At 41.5% G+C, this 20,014-nt stretch overlaps 1 protein-coding gene across 20 annotated transcripts in view; it reads right to left on the bottom strand.

Annotated features, from left to right (window-relative positions):
• The window catches only part of DGKI (diacylglycerol kinase iota), a 512,936-nt gene that overhangs the window by 221,569 nt on the left and 271,353 nt on the right, over window positions 1–20,014 (bottom strand). For 18 of the 20 annotated variants that reach the window (XM_086395389.1, XM_086395393.1, XM_086395391.1 and 15 more), the window contains 4 exons: window positions 19,762–19,836; window positions 19,147–19,245; window positions 4,634–4,716; window positions 2,645–2,705 (listed from right to left, as the gene is read on the bottom strand). In XM_086395389.1, the coding sequence (XP_086251515.1) occupies window positions 2,645–2,705; window positions 4,634–4,716; window positions 19,147–19,245; window positions 19,762–19,836 (318 nt within the window). The remainder of the gene's footprint in view (window positions 1–2,644; window positions 2,706–4,633; window positions 4,717–19,146; window positions 19,246–19,761; window positions 19,837–20,014) is intronic. The other 2 variants (XM_086395383.1, XM_086395385.1) reach the window with 1 other exon arrangement.

The following is a 20,014-nucleotide window of genomic DNA, read 5'->3' as shown; positions in this document are numbered from 1 at the left end:
GTGTCAATTCTAAGGGAAATACACCACTTTTCATAGCTGTTGTACATATAAATGTCTACTGCAGTTGTGAATTATGTAGAAGGATGTAAAAACTGAAGCTAGGATCATAGATAAGGTACCAGGGAGGAAAAAGCACCCAGAACATAAATGAGAAGTTACATCCAGGCTTCTGGAAGACCTAGATTATGGTCTAGGTCTTCCAGATACCTAATTATGGTGTCTGGAAGATACCAAAAAGATACCTAATTATGGTATGTTTAAAGAAGAGATGCTAGAAAAGATAACAAAAGCAGGAGAACCAGGTAGTCTGTGAGTCAAGAAGGTGACATTAATGACACCAGAAAGTATTTCTAGAAATTCAACACTGTGATTGGATCTGCTCATTAGAACTCCTTATGTGTGTTGCTCATTAGTTGCTCAATCGTGTCCGGACTCTTTGCAACCCCATGGACTGTAGCCCACCAGGCTCCTCTGCCCATGGGATTCTTCAGGCAAGAATACTGGAGTGGGTTGCTATTCCCATCTTCAGGGGATCTTCCCAACCCAGGGGTAAAACCCATGACTCTTTCACTGCAGGTGGATTCTTCACCATCTGAGCCACCAGGGAAGCTCAGAAATCATTAGGGTGGTACTGAATCTCACTCATTATGGGTTTTGTCCCATTGATGGCATCTCCGACTCAATGGACATGAGTATGAGCAAGCTCCAGGAGATAGTGAAGGACAGGGAAGCCTGCTACAGTCCATGGGGTTGCAAAGAGGCAGGCACAACTTAGCAACAACGATAAATCTCTCATTCTGGGTTTTGTCTATTAAAGTGTGCCAGGCACTCTATTAAAACTATTCTCCTGAAAACCACCAGTTATCTCCTAGTTTCCAAATCCATACTAATCCTTGAGTCTCTTAATAATATAATTACTGTCTGTCTTGAAACTTCTTTGGGGGTTGTTTTCCTTGATAAGACTACTGGTGGTCCTTCTCCTTCTATCTTTTTCTCTTCTTTTGAAATTCAGCTCTGACTCCATAATTACAAATGTTTCACATGTGTCTGGACTAGGCTCTTATTTCTCTTTCCTTTATGCTTTGAATTTCCATGTTTCCAAACATTTCTCGTCAATACCACAAACCCTAGAACAGTGCTTTCTACACTATACCTGCGAATAGAGGGAAAAAAGCCGTGAGGGGGTTGGGGGTGGGCAGAGAGAGGTGATGAGAGACTCAGGGGAGAAGGGGAAGTTTGGAAGGCGGAACAGCCAGTCCATGATGAAGCCCAAGATATGAAGATGGCACAGGCAGCCAACACGGATTTGAGGTAATTGTCATTTAAGAGAGAGAAAGGACCCTGAATTCAGGATACCAGGGGTATCCCAACAGTCAAATAATTCTGGAAAGCACCAGGTTAAACAAAGCAAAACAGGTTTGGCTTCTTTAAGACTTTATAATGAATTTTATAAGCTAATAATGTGTATCAGAGTTTCAAAGAATAGTAAACACTATTTTCTCAACTGAAAATTGTTTTCCTCTCTGCAGAAAATCCTAAAGGACTAGTGGAATCACTGTTTAATTTCTTTCTGGTTGTGCTTATTAGTATATAATGTGTATTCAGCACAGCATTAAGTGCTCACGTGCTGTGAGAGATAAAATTAGAAGATTCTGTTGCTACCTTTGAGAATAAAACATTCTAATTAAGAAAATTAGAGAAAAGCCAAAGATAGTTCATAATAAAATCCTATGAGATCAGACTCTAAATACAGAAGAAAAGATACTGAACAGCAAAATCTAAATGTCACCATTCTCAATTATTTGCCTTTGCTAAATATAGCAACATAAGTAGAGGGCAAACTGAGAAACAGATGAGACAAACTGGGGGAAATACACTCGTGATATTAAACGTCAGCCCAATTCCATCTTTTCTCCTAAAATGACTCCAAAGAGGATCAACTGTGATCTTTAAGACAAAATGTTGGTCAATATTCTAACTTTTATTTCCACAAGTAAAAAAAAAAAGCAATAATTCAATTGTGTATGCATATTTCTCTTCCAGAATTGTCACCAACTATTAATAATATCTGGAAATAGGTCAGTTTCTGTTTTAAAAATCATTTAGTCGTCTATGATCTTCATTCTAGTGATCTGGCTAGAAGATCACTTCTAGTGATCATAAGATCATTCTAGTGATCTAGTGATCTTCATTCTAGTGATCCTTACTTTGTGGATCAGGGAGACACAGGACAGGAGTGGGGGAAACAGAATTTAGAAAGACCAAGACTGAATCCTTAAGGGCAATAACAAGAATCCCTCCTAACCCTTAGGGGCTTGGATTCACATAAGAGACAAATGTTTTAGGGCAGTGGTCCCCAACCTTCTGGCACCAGGAACTGATTGTATGGAAGATAATTTTTCCAAGGACCAGAGTCAGGGGAGGATGGTTCGAGTGCATTACAATTATTGTGCACTTTACTTCTATTCTTATTATACCAGTTCCACCTCAGATCATTGGGTATTAGATCCCAAAGGTCGGGGACCCCTGTTTAGGGGACTGGAGAGACTGTGAGGTGGGAAGAAGAAACACACATGTTTTCAGGAGAACAAATGGCAGACGGAAGAAACAAGGAAGAGAGCCGGATTCTCTTTCAAGGACCTACCGTTCCATCCCCGCCACAGGCCAGAATCCGCAGGTTTGGTACCTTCCTATACAACTCAAGCCTGTGGAGGAAACAGGAAAAAGTTAACAAAAGAGCCTATCCCTGGCCATGGCAGAGAGCATTATTCCAACACACAGCACAAAAGAGGGGGAGGGGCAGGTGAAGAGAATGTATAATCATGAGGATGGTAATGGCTTCAAAACTAGTTACAAAGCGACTCGGTCTGAGTGATCACAAGAGGACTGACTCCAACAGTCGGATTAGAGGCTGGCAATCAGATTAGAGGCCGGCAGCCAACACCATGTTTAAGTGGCCGGTATTGGAACTCCTAGCTTACTTCCCATGACTCCTATCAATGTGTCAACTCACATTATTTCCCTCATTAGTGTCAACTTCCTTCTTCTTCTTTCCAGTCATTCTCCTCCTTTCTCAAAGAAAACCATCATTAATCAATAGTCCTTATAAGTCTCTTCCTTATATTTGATTAGCTTTCCTCAGATCTATTTATTTTTCAGACTTATACTTCCCACTCTCAACCCTAGAAAACCTTCTTCAGAGAGATGGGACACCCCACCAGCATTATTACAACTGCACCCACAACTCCACTCACTTGCTAATACTAAAACCTCCATTTATATCTCTCAGCCCAAAGAGGGAAGATGTACCGAATTTTCTTTATTTTGATTTTGTCTTCTTGAAAATTGTCTTTCCTGTTGTCTCTGAAGAAAATGCAATGACACTTCCCCTACTAAACTGTCTGCTGAAGTGAAGATTCTAATGGCTCTACTCCAGAAACATCACCTTATTTACATCAAATGACATTTTTCCTGAAAACAGTTCCTGTCTTGCCATATTCTTTATGGTGATCTATGAAGTTATCTACCTAAAGCCTAACTGAAAATGATAAAATCTTAAGAAAAGTAAACATAAAATGGCAAAACCCAGGATTGTAGATTTGCTTTAATAGATCTGAATGCAGATGTATTAATAGATGTATAATAGAATGTATAATAATGTATAATAGAATGATGTATTCTATTAAAAAAATAGAAGTCTTATAGCAAACTCTAGTAGCAAAGAAGTTCATAGATTAGAAGAATGACAACAGAAATTAATTTTCATAATTAATGTTCTCCTGCATGCTTAAAATACATAATTTATCCATTTCATAGAGGAATATTATTTGTCTAGAAATTATCTGATAAATTCTCAGAAATGATCTGAGTGCTTCTTTGCCTCTGATATTACTTATTGAAAAGTAATTAGTATCTCTTTAGCTCTATAAATTTTAACAGATGAAATCTGAACTATCTTACAGGTGGGTTTTCAAAAGGGAACCAGACAACAGCAGAAACATCCCTGGCTCTTTCCTACCATACACCCTTCCACCTAAAGGAAGATATAAGATATATGTCACCTACAACTAGACTTTATTTTCCACCCCTTTCAACAAAAAATAGAGAATGAAATTTCTGAGAGGCCCAAACAAGGGATTAAACAGGAACTAGAATGTCTCCCCTACTCTGCTATGGAATCTACAGGTGTAATCAATTCACTCATTTCACAAGTGCTCACGGATGCTACACACAATCTCTAAATCAAATAAACAAACACATTCATAAACAGATCATGGCCATTCTCCACAAAGACACACTTGTTCCTCTTAAGGTACCTCTCCAAAGCCATACATGCAGAAGTAGAAAAAGGATGGATCCTTTCTCAATTCAGACTTGCCCCTTATCTACAGTTACATGTGTCTAGGCAACAAACACACGAGGAGTTAGTAACACACAGGATATGCGTTGAATGAAAGTTAGTGAAGACGGGAAACATCAGGTGAAGTTTTAGAGGGAGAGTAGTACAGGTGAGCAAGTAGATGAAAGACAGAAAATACTCACGATGCAATCAAAGAAAGCAGGACCCCAAAACAGAAAGATCTTCTCACGCGCCTGAAACAGTATGAACCACAGAGGGTATTTCCAGACTTACGCATCTTTCGGTCCTTCCTGAGAAAGGTCAAAGACTTGCCGTGGGTTCAGGTACCACATGAACATCTGTAGGACTTTGGTTCCCTGTAACAACAACAACAAAAGACAATAATAGGAAGAGACTTCCAAATATTAGCTCCTCATTTAAAGAATAAAAATAAATCCTGTTCTGAAAAATAATATCGAATAGTATAGAGTAGTAGTTAAAAGTCATGGGCTTTGGCCATCTCTATACCTAGGCTGAATGCCTACATACATGCTGTTAACTTGTGTAACTCTGAGCAATTTCTCTAATTTCATTAAGCTCAGCTCTCAATGCAGAGATAAAAATGCCTACTTCACAGTGTGCTGTGTGCTAAATCACTTCAGTCGTGTCCAACTCTTTGTGACCCTATAGACCATAGCCCACCAGGCTCCTCTGTCCATGGGATTTCCCAGGCAAGAATACTGGCGTGGGTTGCCATTTCCTCCTCCAGGAGATCTTTCCAACCCAGGGATCCATCCTGTGTCCCTTACATCTCCTGCACTGGCAGGGGAGTTCTTTACCACTAGCACCACCTGGGGAGCCCTTCACAGACCTGTTACAAAGATTAAACACACTGTGGATGGCATGCAGTAAGTGCTTAATGACTGAGCCCTATTAGCTTTTGTCATCATTATTTAATTCATGAAAATCCACATAGGAAAGTTAGTCAACTTATGCAATTTAACATTAATTTTTATTTTATTGTGCAGATTACTAGTGTCTTTGCATAATATGAAATATGGACAGCATTAACTAAATATAATTTTCTTGAAATAAATGTTTTTAACCACAGCAAAAGTATCTCAGGCTCCCCATTATTTATAATACATGGTGTTTCCAAATCTTACTTTGATATTTTTCAATTTCCATGTCTATACCTGTATCTATTTCTCAAAATCATTTCTGGAGTGTCTCAAGTAATTGCAACATTTATAGAGCTGTCATCATGGCAAATACAAGGCACTTCTAGAGGTCATTTCTTAAAGTGAATTGAGAAAAACAATAAAAGAATAATTTTTCATTCAGTTCAGTTGCTCAGTCGTGTCCGACTCTTTGCAACCCCTTGAATCGCAGCATGCCAGGCCTCCCTGTCCATCACCAACTCCCGGGGTTCACTCAGACTCACGTCCATCGAGTCAGTGATGCCATCCAGCCATCTCATCCTCTGTCGTCCCCTTCTCCTCCTGCCCCCAATCCCTCCCAGCATCAGGGTCTTTTCCAATGTGTCAACTCTTCGCATGAAGTTACCGAAGTATTGGAGTTTCAGCTTTAGCATCAGTCCTTCCAATGAACACCCAGGACTGATCTCCTTTAGGATGGACTGGTTGGATCTCCTTGCAGTCCAAGAGGTTAGGCAGTATCAAAAGAGGTTTAAAGTTGAGTAGGGTGCCTCACTTTAGATCACTATCAACCACAGCAAATAATATTTGATTGGTTGGGCAGCATCTGTTGCTTCTAATTACAGTCCCTTAACTAGCTATCATAATTGCTCTTTCTTAAAAATATTCCTGTTTGTATTCCTATATTCTGTATTTGAAAGTCATCCTATTATAGTAGAAATAGCACAATATTTGAGTCAGAGCTAACTTGGATGTTCTAACTGGGTGACTGTGAACATTTATAATCTTGTAGAAATTCAGCATGTAAAATACGGCAGTGTCTGCTTCCCAGGGCGATTATGAGAATTAAATGAATCAGTAATAGTTACATATCCAGCACAGTACGTGGCACAAAATAGGCCTTTGTAAATGTTAGTCCCTTTCTTTTTTGCTCCTTGTTAATCTATTCATTAAATTACACTTGAGGGTGTGAGGGCTAAAGTGTAGCTTATAATTATCACATTGTTATGCCAGTTGTTGCAGAGGCCATGGTAGGTCTTTTTGTTCCACATCTCATCCAAACCTATAATTTAAAAGTTCTGCTTTATCATGTGCTTGCTATAAATTTAGGAATAACACTCTATCCTTAATTATTACAACGAACCCAATCCTTCAGTTTCACCAAATGACATGCTTCCCTTCCCATAAAATTCAAACATAGGTTTAGATACATAATGGTAACTAAATACTAGACTGCTCTCTTCTTTCCATACCAGACCTTGGTATCAAGTCAGTTGGGATTATTTCAGGTAATCTTGTATGTTTCATAGGTAACACCAGAGTCATTTTAGTGACCGATTGGCTTATTAAAAACTTCCAACTGACTTGCTGGAAAATTAAATTTTCACTTTTAGATTCCTAGGGCAATGTGTATTGTCAATGTTAATTACTCCCTTCTTGTCACCTTTGGCTCCGGTAGAGTGTGCATTTCAATTTCAGCTTCTCTTACACATATAATACTAGGTAATTAACACCTTTCAAAAAATACAAATAAGAAGCATTGAGAAGGTTTTTTTCAATCTTCAAATTTCTCTAAAAGGTTTGGGTGTTCACACTGTTTTGGTTTTTTCTCATCCTGTGTGAGGTAGAACACCTAACTGTCTACAGTTGTCCTTTTGAAGAAGGATTATTTTTTAAGGCTGGTAAATTTTGCACCCCATGCTTCTAGGAGGTGCCACTGACACTGCAGTCTACTGGAACGAGGCGCTCTGGAACTGAGCAGGGGTGACTGGCACAAACACGCAAGGCTGCCCTTAAGTGTTTACCTTCAGTTCAGTTCAGTCGCTCAGTCGTGTCCGACTCTTTTCAACCCCATGAACTGCAGCACACCAGGCCTCCCTGTCCATCACCATCTCCCGGTGTTCACTCAAACCCACGTCCATCGAGTCGGTGATGCCATCCAGCCATCTCATCCTCTGTCGTCCCCTTCTCCTCCTGCCCCCAATCCCTCCCAGCATCAGAGTCTTTTCCAATGAGTCAACTCTTCAGTAACCTTTCTAAAATATAATCGTTTGTGAAAATGGTCAGTGTCTGAATAACGCATTGCACTGTATTAAGTCAATCTTGGTGGGTAAAGAAAAGAAGCCTAGCACACATTCAAATCAGGTCTATTAATTCTGCTGTTACCTCTAGGATGAGCTTCTTTAGGGCTTTAATAGATACAATTTATTCAATAGAATTGAATGGGTGGACAAGTACTAACTCACCAGGAAAAGGGTGATTTCTTTCTTTCTCACAGACAAGATTAAGTCTACTCCATCATTTACACAATTCACTAGCAGATTCCAAATACTCTCATAGTCATCACATGCTATATGCCTTGAAAAGCTGAATTTCTGGGCAAGAGGTTTTTTTTTTAGTTTTCTCTAAATTAAAAAAAAAAGGCTATTATACATCAATTCTAATACACTCTGAAGAGTGTTCTCATACACAAGGTTGTAGCTGTAATACCTCAATATTTTTTAAGATATTGTGAGATTGGATATTCCTATGGAATGTTAAAACATTGTTCTCTCCAGCTGTAGGTGTCAGGAAACAGAGTGGGGCATCATAGACAATAGATACACTTTTATCTATGAAAATAGATACACTTTTCTAGATAGAAACAAGCAGTATTCATCCACTCACCTACTAAGGGCCAGGTACAGTTTTAGGTAAGGGAATCAGGAGATGGACGAGACAGAGAAGATTCTTGCTGTCAAAAGGAAGTTCTCTGATTTATTCATAGAATATAGTAATTTGGGGGTAAAAAGAATCAACTAAGAATGGGTCAGTTCAAACAGCAGCACATCAAGCACTGAAATTCTCATATAAGGCTAAATGGTCTATGCTACTAAGCAAACTTTGGTTTATATCATGGAAATATTTTCTAGATCATGAAAAGAACTGTCCATAAGAAACATCTGAGGAAAATCTAACAGCAGGAGGAAGAGGTGAAGAAATCACTTAACCCAAACAATCCCAAAGGAATACCTGATTTATGCAATAAATCTGCGTTAGGCTCCTAACCTGTACCCATGCGTGCACCCAGGAGCTCAACACAAAATACTCACTCACTAAAGATGGTCAATGCTATGTTGAAGATGCCAACTGAAATGCATAAGTGGCCAGTGGAGACACTCAAAGCCCAATTGTGGGTACTGGATGAAGGCTTCCTATATATGATACTTGAACTTTGCCTTGAAAGATGAGTAGAGTTAACCACTTGTTTTTAGATGAAGTAGACAAAAATGTTTTAGGCACAACCCATGTGAAGCAGCAAGACGCATCATGGAAAAACTATATTCCTTGCAGTCTTTGGACCATAAGGCTGGGGTGGTGGGAGATGAAACTGCACAAGTGAGTTGCAGATTAATTCATAGAGACCAGGGGTCCCCAACTCCCAGGCCACGGACCACCTGTGCACAGCCTGTCAGGAACCAGGCAGCAAAGCAGGAGACGAGTAGCAGGTGAGCGAGGGAAGCTTCATCTGTATTTATAGTTGCTTCCCATCACTCATATTACCGCCTGAGCTCAACTATCTAGTTGAAGGAAAATAAGCTCAGGGCTCCCATTGATTATGTATTATGGTGAGTTATATAAATATTTCATTATATATCACATGTAATAATAATTGAAATAAAGTGCAGAATAAATGTAATGCACTTGAATCATCCTGAAACCATCTCCAACCCCACCGCCCCACAGCCCAAGGAAAAATTGTCTTCCACGAAACCAGTCCCTGGTGCCATCAAGGCTGGGGACCGCTCCATATAGGCCATGGAGCTTGGGCTTTGTTTTGCAGGAAGTGCTTGAATCAGGAGAATAGGACTTACATTTCGATACATCAGTATAACTACAGTCTAAGGAGCTAGACATCCAGGCCCTAGACCTATGAAAGGGGCTAGATAGCTTGGTTTGTCCTATACACTGATGTCTGTTCTCTAAAATTCACCCTCAGCATGAAGGTAAGGCCTTTGGAAATGGCACACAGAATACACGCAACATCATTAATTATTAGAGAAGTGCAAATCAAAACCACAATGAGGTTATCACCTCAATGGTCAGAAAGGTCATCATCAAAAAGCCTACAAACAATAAATGCTGGAGAGAGTGTAGAGAGAAGGGACCCCTCCTACACTGTTGGTGAGAATGTGTATCAGTGCAGCCACTATGAACAACAGGATGAAGGTTCCTCAGAAAACTGAAAATAGAGCTACCATATGATATAGCAGTCGTACTCCTGGGCACATATCCAGAGAAAGGTTTAATTTGAAAATATATATGGACACCAATGTTCATAGCAATACTATTCACAATAGCCAAGACATAGAAGCAACCTAAATTCCATCACAGGTAAATGAATAAGGAAGATGTTTTATATTTATCAGTTCAGTTGCTCAGTCGTGTCCAACTCCCTGCAACCCCATGAAGTGCAGCACGCCAGGCCTCCCTATCCATCACCAACTCCCAGAGTCCACCCAAACCCATGTCCATTGAGTCGGTGAGGCCATCCAACCATCTCATCCTCTGCTGTCCCCTTCTCCTCCTGCCTTCAATCCTTCCCAGCATCAGGGTCTTTTCAAATGAGTGAGCTCTTCACATCAGGTGGCCAAAATATTGGAGTTTCAGCTTCAACATCAGTCCTTCCAAAGAACACCCAGGACTGATCTCCTTTAGGATGGACTGGTTGGATCTCCTTGCAGTCCAAGGGACTCTCAAGAGTCTTCTCCAACACCACAGTTCAAAAGCATCAATTCTTCAGCACTCAGCTTTCTTTATAGTCCAACTCTCACATCCATACATGAGTACTGGAAAAACCATAGCCTTGACTAGACAGACCTTTGTTGACAAAGTAATGTCTCTGCTTTTTAATATGCTGTCTTGGTTGGTCATAATTTTCATTCCAAGGAGTAGGCGTCTTTTAATTTCATGGCTGCTGTCACCATCTGCAGTGATTTTGGAGCCCCCAAAAATAAAGTCAGCCACTGTTTCCACTTCTCCATCTATTTGCCATGAAGTGATGGGACCAGATGCCATGATCTTAGTTTTCTGAATAAATGCATATATATATGGAGAAGGAAATGGCAGCCCACTCCAGTATTCTTGCCTGGAAAATCCCATGGATGGAGGAGCCTGGTGGGCTACAGTCCATGGGATCACAGAGAGTCGGACACGACTGAGTGACTTCACTTTCATTTTATATATATGTGTGTGTGTGTGTGTGTGTGTGTGCATATATATATACACACACAATAGAATATTACTCATCCACAAATAAGGTCATTTGAAGCAACAGGGATGGAACTACAGATCATCATATTAAGTGAAGTAAGTCAAAGACAAATATCATGTGATAACTTAGACGTGGAATCTAAAACTATAATACAAATGAAGTTATTTACAAAACAGAAACTCACAGACATAGAACACAAACTTATGGTTACTAAAGGGGAAAGGGGGCAGGGGACACATTAGGAGTTTGTGATTAGCAGATACAAACTATTGTATAAAACAGATAAACAATAAGATCCTACTGTAAAGCACAAGGAACTATTACTAACATCCTTTAATAAGCCATAATGGGAAAAAACACACACATACTGAGTCACTTCACTGCACACCAGAAACACAACAGTGTAGATCAACTATATCTCAATAAAAAAAAAAGAATAGTGGCTTTTGATTTATGCTTAGGTTGAGCACAGTAGAAAACAACATCTTCTTTGAGGTTGTTTGTTCAGTATTTAGAAGTAGTTTGGGGATTCAGATTTGAAGTTACTTCTGTCTCCTCTTTCCTCCTACCTGGGTTGACTTTCCCTGGCCTGACTCAGGACGGGTGCCCCCGATGTGGAAAAGCCTGTCCACGGATAGGGGTACAAACTCGGTCAGTATGAGCCTGTCCACAGACTGAACATCCTTTCCTCCTATAACCTGCTGATAAGCTCCCTGGGAACTCCCATCCAAGGGTCCAACTCATGCCACGCCTGAACCCTGGGATTTCACACTGAACAGTGTAAGCACCCAAGGTCTGGACACTTGACTCTAAGGACTGCTTGGCTAGAATAAATAGCAATCAGATCCCCTGCTTACAGGAAATAAAGCCTATATTCTAGGAAAACTTGAAGCCTAACCTACAAGAACATTGAATCACTATGTTGGACACCTGAAACCAATATAATATTATAAATCAGCTACAGCTCAATTAAAAGAAAGACATCTGCCTAACCATGCATGTATAATCTATGTCACTGAAGATGAAATTTGTGAAGGAGACCCAGTGGAAAAGCAGGAAGCATTGAGAGGCATCAGAAAGGCCCATAAGACTCAGGCACAAACATGCTAATGAGTCAGGGGCATCCAAAAAACATTAAGAGTCGAAGTTAAAGCGGAGATACGCGTGAGCAGTCGGGCCCTTTCTTGAGCCCTCAGGTTTCCACACTGAGGAGGGGATCACGCAGGAATAAAGTTTATCTTTCTTCTTTTCTGCAGGAGACAACACTAAAGTTGGTATCGCAACCCCTAACTCTAGTGAATGTTCCCTCACATAGCTCACATCCCACCAATAACAGCCATACCACCAACTTCCAAAGCTTTGCAGAACACCCAGCATGTGTCTACCTGAAGGGTTAGAAAAAGAGACAATTACTGTGAAGCACCTGTTTAAAGGAGGCTTCTCTGGTGGCTCAGACGGTAAAGGATCTGCCTGCAATGTGGGGGACCCGAGTTCGACCCCTGAGTCGGGAAGATCCCCTGGAAAAGGGAATGGCAATCAACTCCAGTATTCTTGCCTGGAGAATTCCATGGACAGAGGAGCCTGGTGGGCTGCAGTCATGGGGTTGCAAAGAGTTGGACAAGACCAAGCAACTAATACACAAATACATGTTTGAAAGAAGTCATTGTTTAAAAAATAAGATATAAAAACCGCCCCCATGTTCAGCTCAGTATCTTCCTGCCAAGTGTTGGAAATTTTCTGAAAAAATACTGAAGAAAAAAAAAAAAGAGCTGTAGGTATTTTACTTGCCAGCAGATGGCGATGTAGTCTAATTATTTGAAGAACAGCTATCCAAGAAGGGTTTTTTTGTGTGTCTAAGTGTGAAGCCTAACCTTCAAGAACAGAAAGGGGTAGGGGGAATACTTTATATCTAGACACAGATGAGCAAGACAAATCAATTCTTAAAAGGCAAAAGCCCTGATTTAACAATCAAAAAACAGAGTCCAGGAGATCTTCCTGACCCAGGGATCGAACTCACGTGTCTTTCATCTCCTGCATTGGCAGGAGGATTCTTTGGAAATGGGAAGCCCCATTTCTCTACTAATTGCTGTAAATTCCTGTGAATCAGTGTGGTCTCCAAGCTGCAGCAATGGTGGCACCAGGAAGCTTGTCAGAAAAGCAGGATTTCAGAGGTACCCCGACTCACTGAATCAGAATCTGCATTTAAACATGATCCCTAGGTGATTCATGCACACAGAAGCTTAAGAGGAAAAAAGGCCATGATTCTTAACACTTGCTAGACAAGAAAATCATCTAGGAGCTTAGACCAGTTAAGGCGCCCTCTCCTCACAGGTCTTAGCATGGGGTGGAGTGGACATCACTGTCTTTAAAGGCTGCTGGAATCTTTAAAGGCAGTGGGAGTTGAGAACCACTTCTCAAGGGCTAGGAAATGACCCTCCTTGAAGACTGTAAGGACAAACTGAGATGCTATTTTTCAAACAAAAAAATAAACCTTCATCTCCAATAAATTCTCACCTGCTGTGCTCCTCACACAGGGCCCAGGTAATCTCAGAAACCCTGATATGACTCTGACGATGTGCCCCTAAATGAGTTCCACAAAAGACTGATGTCAGAATTATCTGAGATGCTCACCAGTGGCATTCCTGGGCCTCACCCCAGACACACAGCACCAGATTTTATAGGGTAGAATATGTCTAACAAGTGTTTCCATGGGCTTCATTTACACAGAAATTTGAAAACTACTGGACTATAAGAGGGGAGAGTAAGAGGCACATATTCAGACAGAAATTCCTTGGACTGAACCCTAACGTCAGGATGAAATTTCCTGAATTTTCCCCAAACTGAAAATTCAGATAAAGATTCTGATGAATAGCATTTCAAAGGCTGTCTGAGGATGTCAAACACACGCAGAGGTCATGTTACTAATCTCAACTTGTCTCTAAGGTAAATAAACGTGAATGGTCTCCTTCTCGAAGGAGAACACCACATCATTTCAGGTTTGAGCACAGAATGCCCCCCAAGGAGAAACTCCAGGTAAGAAAGAGCAGGCACATCCTTCCCCCTTCCTCCTCCCTGGGGATAACCTGCCTTGTTTTCACTGCCACCCTCTGTTCTTCTCTGCCTCTTGGTCTCAGCTGTGGCTCATTTGGGTCAGAGAGTCAAGGGAGCTGAGGAATAAGAAACTGCATTCCTCTGATTCCGTTCTGCCAAGTGGGGTGGTTTACTTCATTCCCTGACCGCCCCCACCCTACAGCTGACTCATGTGCAGTGTGAAGGGCACAGTATGGCCACAGCTAGACCTAAAAGAGGAGTTAGGTCACCCCTGACCATGACTCTGCCCTGCTCACCAGAGCAGGGGGTGGGGGTGGTTAGAGGTGTACCATCCTAACACTGAAGAAGGAACCATAAATATATGAACCATAAATATATGGAGGTCATTTTGAAAGATTCTAATTATAGATAGGTGTTTGGATTTCTCTACAGCTTTTTCAACATTCCATGTTGTGCTTAGAAAGAAGGTTCTTTGTACTTATTATGCTTAGTAAAGAATTCGAGGGACTTTCCTGGTGGTCCTGTGGCTGGGACTCCAAGCTCCCAGTGCAGGGAGGTGCGGGGAGGGCCTGGGTTGCATCCCTGGTCAGGGAACTAGATCTTACATGCTGCTAAAACAGGATCTAAAAAAAGGATCCTAAAAGAAAGGATCCTGCACTCTCCAACAAAAGATCCCACACTCCGCAGTGAAGAATGAAAGCCCCTGTGCCACAACTGGGACCCGGCAGAGCCAAATAAATAAATGTTTTTTTTTAAAAAGAATTCTACTTTACAGAGGAAATACACAGAAGTTTGAAGTTACGCATTATTCATTTTGATTTGCTTAGTCACATTTCTGAGAATCCTAGGTACTCTGGAAGTGACCTCATTAGGGCAATGCATTCATTAGCCAAAGTGCCTCAAGTGACAGCAAAGTCATGAAGCTTTTTGCTTCTAATAACAGGCCAGTTTTAAAACCTGAATATCTCACTGTGATCTCAAATTCTTCAAACACATTTCAACATCTTTCCCAAAATAATTCTTCCCTTTCCTGACAAATCCATTGATAACAAAGCCACTTTCCAGATAATCAGCTGGAAAATCTTGATGCCTTACTTCCCTTTAAGTATCCCATTCCTCCCCATGCCCATCTATCCATCCACACAGCCATCCTTTAGCCCATAGGTCTACCCATCCATTCATTGGCCCATCCATTGCACTCTCCATGCAATTTTAAAAAAATTTCATTAAAGCATATTTGATTTACAATGTTGTGTTCATTTCTGCTATACAGCACAGTAACTCAGATATACATATATATATAATATATATATATTATTTTTCCTATTCTTTTCCATTATGCTTCATCACTGGATGTTGAATATAGTTCCTTGTGCTTGTTGTTGAGGGAAAGACTGGGAGTTTGGGATTAGTAAATGCAAACTATTTTATATAGAATGGATGAACAACAAACTCCTCTAATTTACGCTAACAAATAGCCTCCTGACTTATATGTATTCTCAATGTGCCTAATTAGTCTGCCATCATATTACTCCTTTATTTAAAAAAATATTTTTCAAAACTAAAAAAAATCTTTAAATAGCAAAAATACACAATTTTTTTATATAAATCCAAAACCCTCAGCCAGGATTTAAGACACTGCTCCACAAGTTCTTTCTAACCTTTAACCACATTTCTAATAACTTAATATGTATGCTCTACCCATTATATTGTGCTCAAAATGAATCACTTTCATCATAACACCCCAACTTCTACACATACTGCTGGTTAAACAATTATAGTTCATTCCCATGCACTATGTGGAGAAGGCAGTGGCACCCCACGCCAGTACTCTTGCCTGGAGAATCCCATGGACGGAGGAGCCTGGTAGGCTGCAGTCCATGGGGTCACACAGAGTTGGACACGACTGAGCGACTTCACTTTCACTTTTCACTTTCATGCATTGGAGAAGGAACTGGCAACCCACTTCATTGTTCTTGCCTGGAGAATCCCAGGGACGGGGGAGCCTGGTGGGCTGCCGTCTCTGGGGTCGCACAGAGTCAGACACGACTGATGCGACTTAGCAGCAGCAGCAGCAGCATGCACTATGTACTAGAAATCATAGGTTCAGAGGGGCAGCCCCGGGCATTAACAAAGCCTGTGTCTCTTCAGTACAGACGCACATGGTATACACAGTACAGGACTTAACGCTGCAATTTCCATAGTACACATGTGCGCCATGGACTTCAGGAGCATAGCAGACAAGCCAATTAGTTTTCAGCAACTGTTCAGAAAGGTGCTGCTGAGCAGTAAAGGATGAACGTGAATGTGATGCAAGGGAGAGGAGGAAGAGGGCACGACCCTAGTTTCCTCTGCACAACTGAGTGGTGTCCGTCTTCTGTTTCAGCCCCTTCCCTGACACCGTTTCCTTATCACTCCCAAGTGACTGCTTGCCTCTGAAATTTCACAGCATTTGTGGTCTGATCCACTCAATTGAGAATTCACATCTCCTTAATGTTGCTCAGATTCTTTTTCCCATTCGCCCCTTTTGTGTCATTAACAAACACAATATCCTTAGAAAATTCACTTCTGCTTCCTTGAGCTGTTTTCTATTTAGTGAAAGAAGAAACAATCTTAGATCATCTCTGAAGTCCCTCTCTTTAATAATTTATACAGAGACTGAAACAGGAAAAGGCTGTACCTTAACTGGACTGCCTCCTCCTCAAAAGCAGAGATCATCTACAATTTTCTAAATGTCTTAAAGGAAAAAGCTTACAAGAATTTAATTAATGCATTTTACATAGACTCTTAAGAGAAAATGTACCTGACATTAATTAGCATGTGGAGCTCAGGTGGCCAAAATCATGGAGTCATTTACATTAAATAACTGTGCTGTGGGCCATAGTCCCCAACCATACCCTCAACCCTAGTCAGGCTATGGAAAGACTAGACCTGCTGCTGCTGCTGCTGCTAAGTCACGTCAGTCGTGTCCAACTCTGTGCGACCCCATAGATAGCAGCCCACCAGGCTCTCCCGTCCCTGGGATTCTCCAGGCAAGAACACTGGAGTGGGTTGCCATTTCCTTCTCCAATGCATGAAAGTGAAAAGTGAAAGTGAAGTCGCTCAGTCATGTCCGACTCTTAGTGACCCCATGGATTGCAGCCTACCAGGAAAATCCGTCCATGGGATTTTCCAGGCAAGAGTACTAGAGTGGGGTGCCATTGCCTTCTCCAAGACTAGACCTAGAGAAGGAGTAAGATTCAGAGCAAATTGAACTTCACTCCCAAGAATTTCTCAAGAGGTAGTTTTAGGATCACCATCATTACAACATGAAGATCATCACTCAGTAAGTCAAAAGAGCAGGATGTTAAAAATAAATTCTCTACTTACAACATTTCTTTTCCCTATGCTCTACAATGTTAATATAGACTTTTAACAGAAGAATTAATATTAAGAATTTTGGGGGGACTTCCCTGGCAGTCCAGTAGTTAAGACATTGCCTTCCAATGCAGGGGGCATGAGTTGGATTCCTGGTCAGGGAGCTAAGATACCACATGCCTCATGGCCAAAAAAAAAATCAGAACATAAACAACAGAAGCGATATCCTAACAAATTCAATATGCTCGGTCAGTCAGTCTTGTCCAGCTCCTTGCAACCTCATGAACTGTAGCCCACCAGGCTCCTCTGTCCATGGAATTTTCCAGGCAAAAATCCTGGAGCAGGTGGCCATTTCCAACTCGAGGGGATCTTTCCAACCCAGGGATCAAACCTGAGTCTCTTGCGTTTCCTGCATTGGCAGGTGGGATTCTTTACCACTGCATCACCTGGGAAGCCCCAACGAATTCAATAAAGACTTTAAAAATGGCCCACATTTTAAAAAAAAATCTTAAAAAAAAAATAAAAAGAATTTGGAGGTTTCCCTGGTGGTCCAGTGTTAAGAATCCACCTTGCAATGCTGGAGACACCTGTTTGATCCCTGGTCCAGGAAGATCCCACATGCCACGGGGCAACTAACACCTACCACAACTACTGAGCCTGACCCTAGAGCCCAGGCTCTACAAGAGAAGCCACCGCACCGAGAAGCTTAGAGCAACCGGAGAGTGCCCCCGCATGCTGCGACTAGAGAAAGCCAGCGTGCAGCAATGAAGACCCAGCGCAGCCAAAAATTAAGCAAATACATAAAGAAACATAATTTTGAAGAAAGGAAAGGGGGATACTGTTTCTTTAAATGAGAAGCTTTACTATAATTAACGTGATCTGGAAAACACCCATTAACTTTACTAATAAGAACAAGCATTATCTTGGGTCAATCTTAATGCTATGATCTTCCTTCTTATACGAGGTGACTAAAACAGTTTTAAATCTTTAAGTTGCTTAGCGTGACCCTTCTGGGAATCTTGTCTCAAAATGTAAACTGTGCACTTAACAGACACAGAAAATATCATCCAAACTCACATGAAAGTCACAGCAAAACCAGAACCCACAGAGGAGTATTGATAAGAAGCCTCAGAGAGTGGGACGAGAATTAGACGAGGAGACAAACACCTGGATTCTAGAACAATTTCTATCCTTTAAAGAGCTGTGTACATTAAACATGTTATTAAATTTTACTTTTCTAAGGCTATACATTATCCTCAAATGAGGTTGATATTAACCATTCAGTAGGACTTGGGCAAAGACCAAACGAAACCTGTGAAAGGTGATATATTTTTGGTAGCCTTGGTGGCGTCTGTTGTTCATGATTATCATGGATAATAAACCATGATTCTCTCTTCCCTCTGAAGACAGGGGAAAAAGTAGTTGAGCCTCAATTACAGCAGAAAGAAACACAGGTGGTGGTTCAGATGGTAAAGTATCTGCCCGCAATGCAGAAGACCTGGGTTCGATTCCTGGGTCGAGAAGATCCCCTGGAGAGGGGAACGGCTACCCACTCCAGTATTCTTGCCTGGAGAATTCCATGGACAGAGGAGCCTGGTGGGCTACAGTCCATGGGGTTGCAAAGAGTTGAACACAACTGAGCGACTAACACACACACACAAGCTCATGAAGGGCTTCTAACTATAGGAGTTGAGAAAGCTGAAACACTGAGACTTTGTAGCAGGAACTTTCTTGAAAATCTGTAAGAAAAATGTTAGCAATTAGGTTTTTGACACCTCTAGTGAAGCTTGACGTGGAAGCAGAGGGGTAAATCCTAGAACCTCGAGGTTTCGCCTGGCCCCGTCAAGTGCAAAGCTGTGCCTTACTGGAGAAACCGGCTTTCTTCCAATGCTAGGAGTCCCACATAGTGCTATTTTTCTTGGTGCCAGGAAATGTGTTTTCAAGAAAGCGTTGAAACTTCCAAGTGAAACCCATGAAAACTGACTTACCTGGTTGCCTCCACTCTTGGGGTTCACGAACACAAGCAAAGGTTTCATGAGTGGAGAAGAGATAGGTTTTATCACAAAAGGACGACCTTTGTTTTCCTGCTAAAGAAAGAAAGCAGCACTATTGAGACATACATCCACGACTTGAAAAGCAGCCCCAAAGTAATGCAAGTGAGGTATTTCTAGAACCACTGCCACTCCCCACCCATCCCCCAAATCAACATATCCCCCCAAATACACTACATCTTGTTTCACAGGGCTTACTCAACATGAGAAAGTGTCTCAAACTATAACTTGCCCCCAAGAATTTAGCCATGATCTTTTTTTTTCCTATAGGATTGAAGTATTCTAGATACATTCTAGCTCTCATCTTCATCTTTATCATCTTTGTGACAATACTTCCACAGAAAAGAGCAAATACTTTGATTCTCAAGTGGCAAGAGGTTTTATGTGTATATTTTAAAGGAACCGGCAGAATCCCAGTGTGGTCAGGGTATGGTGAAGGAGAGTGGCAGGAGACACATCAGAAAAAGGAGCTCGGGCCAGGTCAAGTCAGACGGAGGAGACGGTGGAGAGGAAGGTATGGATTTCCCTGGACCATCACCCTCAAGCACTTACTTCGGTTCCTCTTTTGCTGGCTTTCCTTTTAAAGCTTGTTCTCTTCTTCTTCCGATTGGATGCCTTCAGGGAGTTCTGTAGGGAAAGAAAGGACCCCTAAGCCGGGAGGCCGACGGCCCATGAGCGCGCCCATGCAGGACCATGTAGAAGGTGACGGCGGCGCATGCTGTTCGGCAGGGCATGCTTCTCATGCTTTGACACTTCCAAGCCACTGCTCATGGGGAAGCCACACACAGAACCCAGTCGCGTGCTT

The sequence above is a fragment of the Bos grunniens genome, chromosome 4 (assembly GCF_055505025.1).
Source record: "Bos grunniens cultivar Pamir isolate PY7600 chromosome 4, Bosgru_T2T1.0, whole genome shotgun sequence".
Lineage (NCBI taxonomy): Eukaryota > Metazoa > Chordata > Mammalia > Artiodactyla > Bovidae > Bos > Bos grunniens.
Note: the sequence above shows the minus strand (reverse complement) of the source record. Positions and strands in the feature narration are given on the sequence as shown.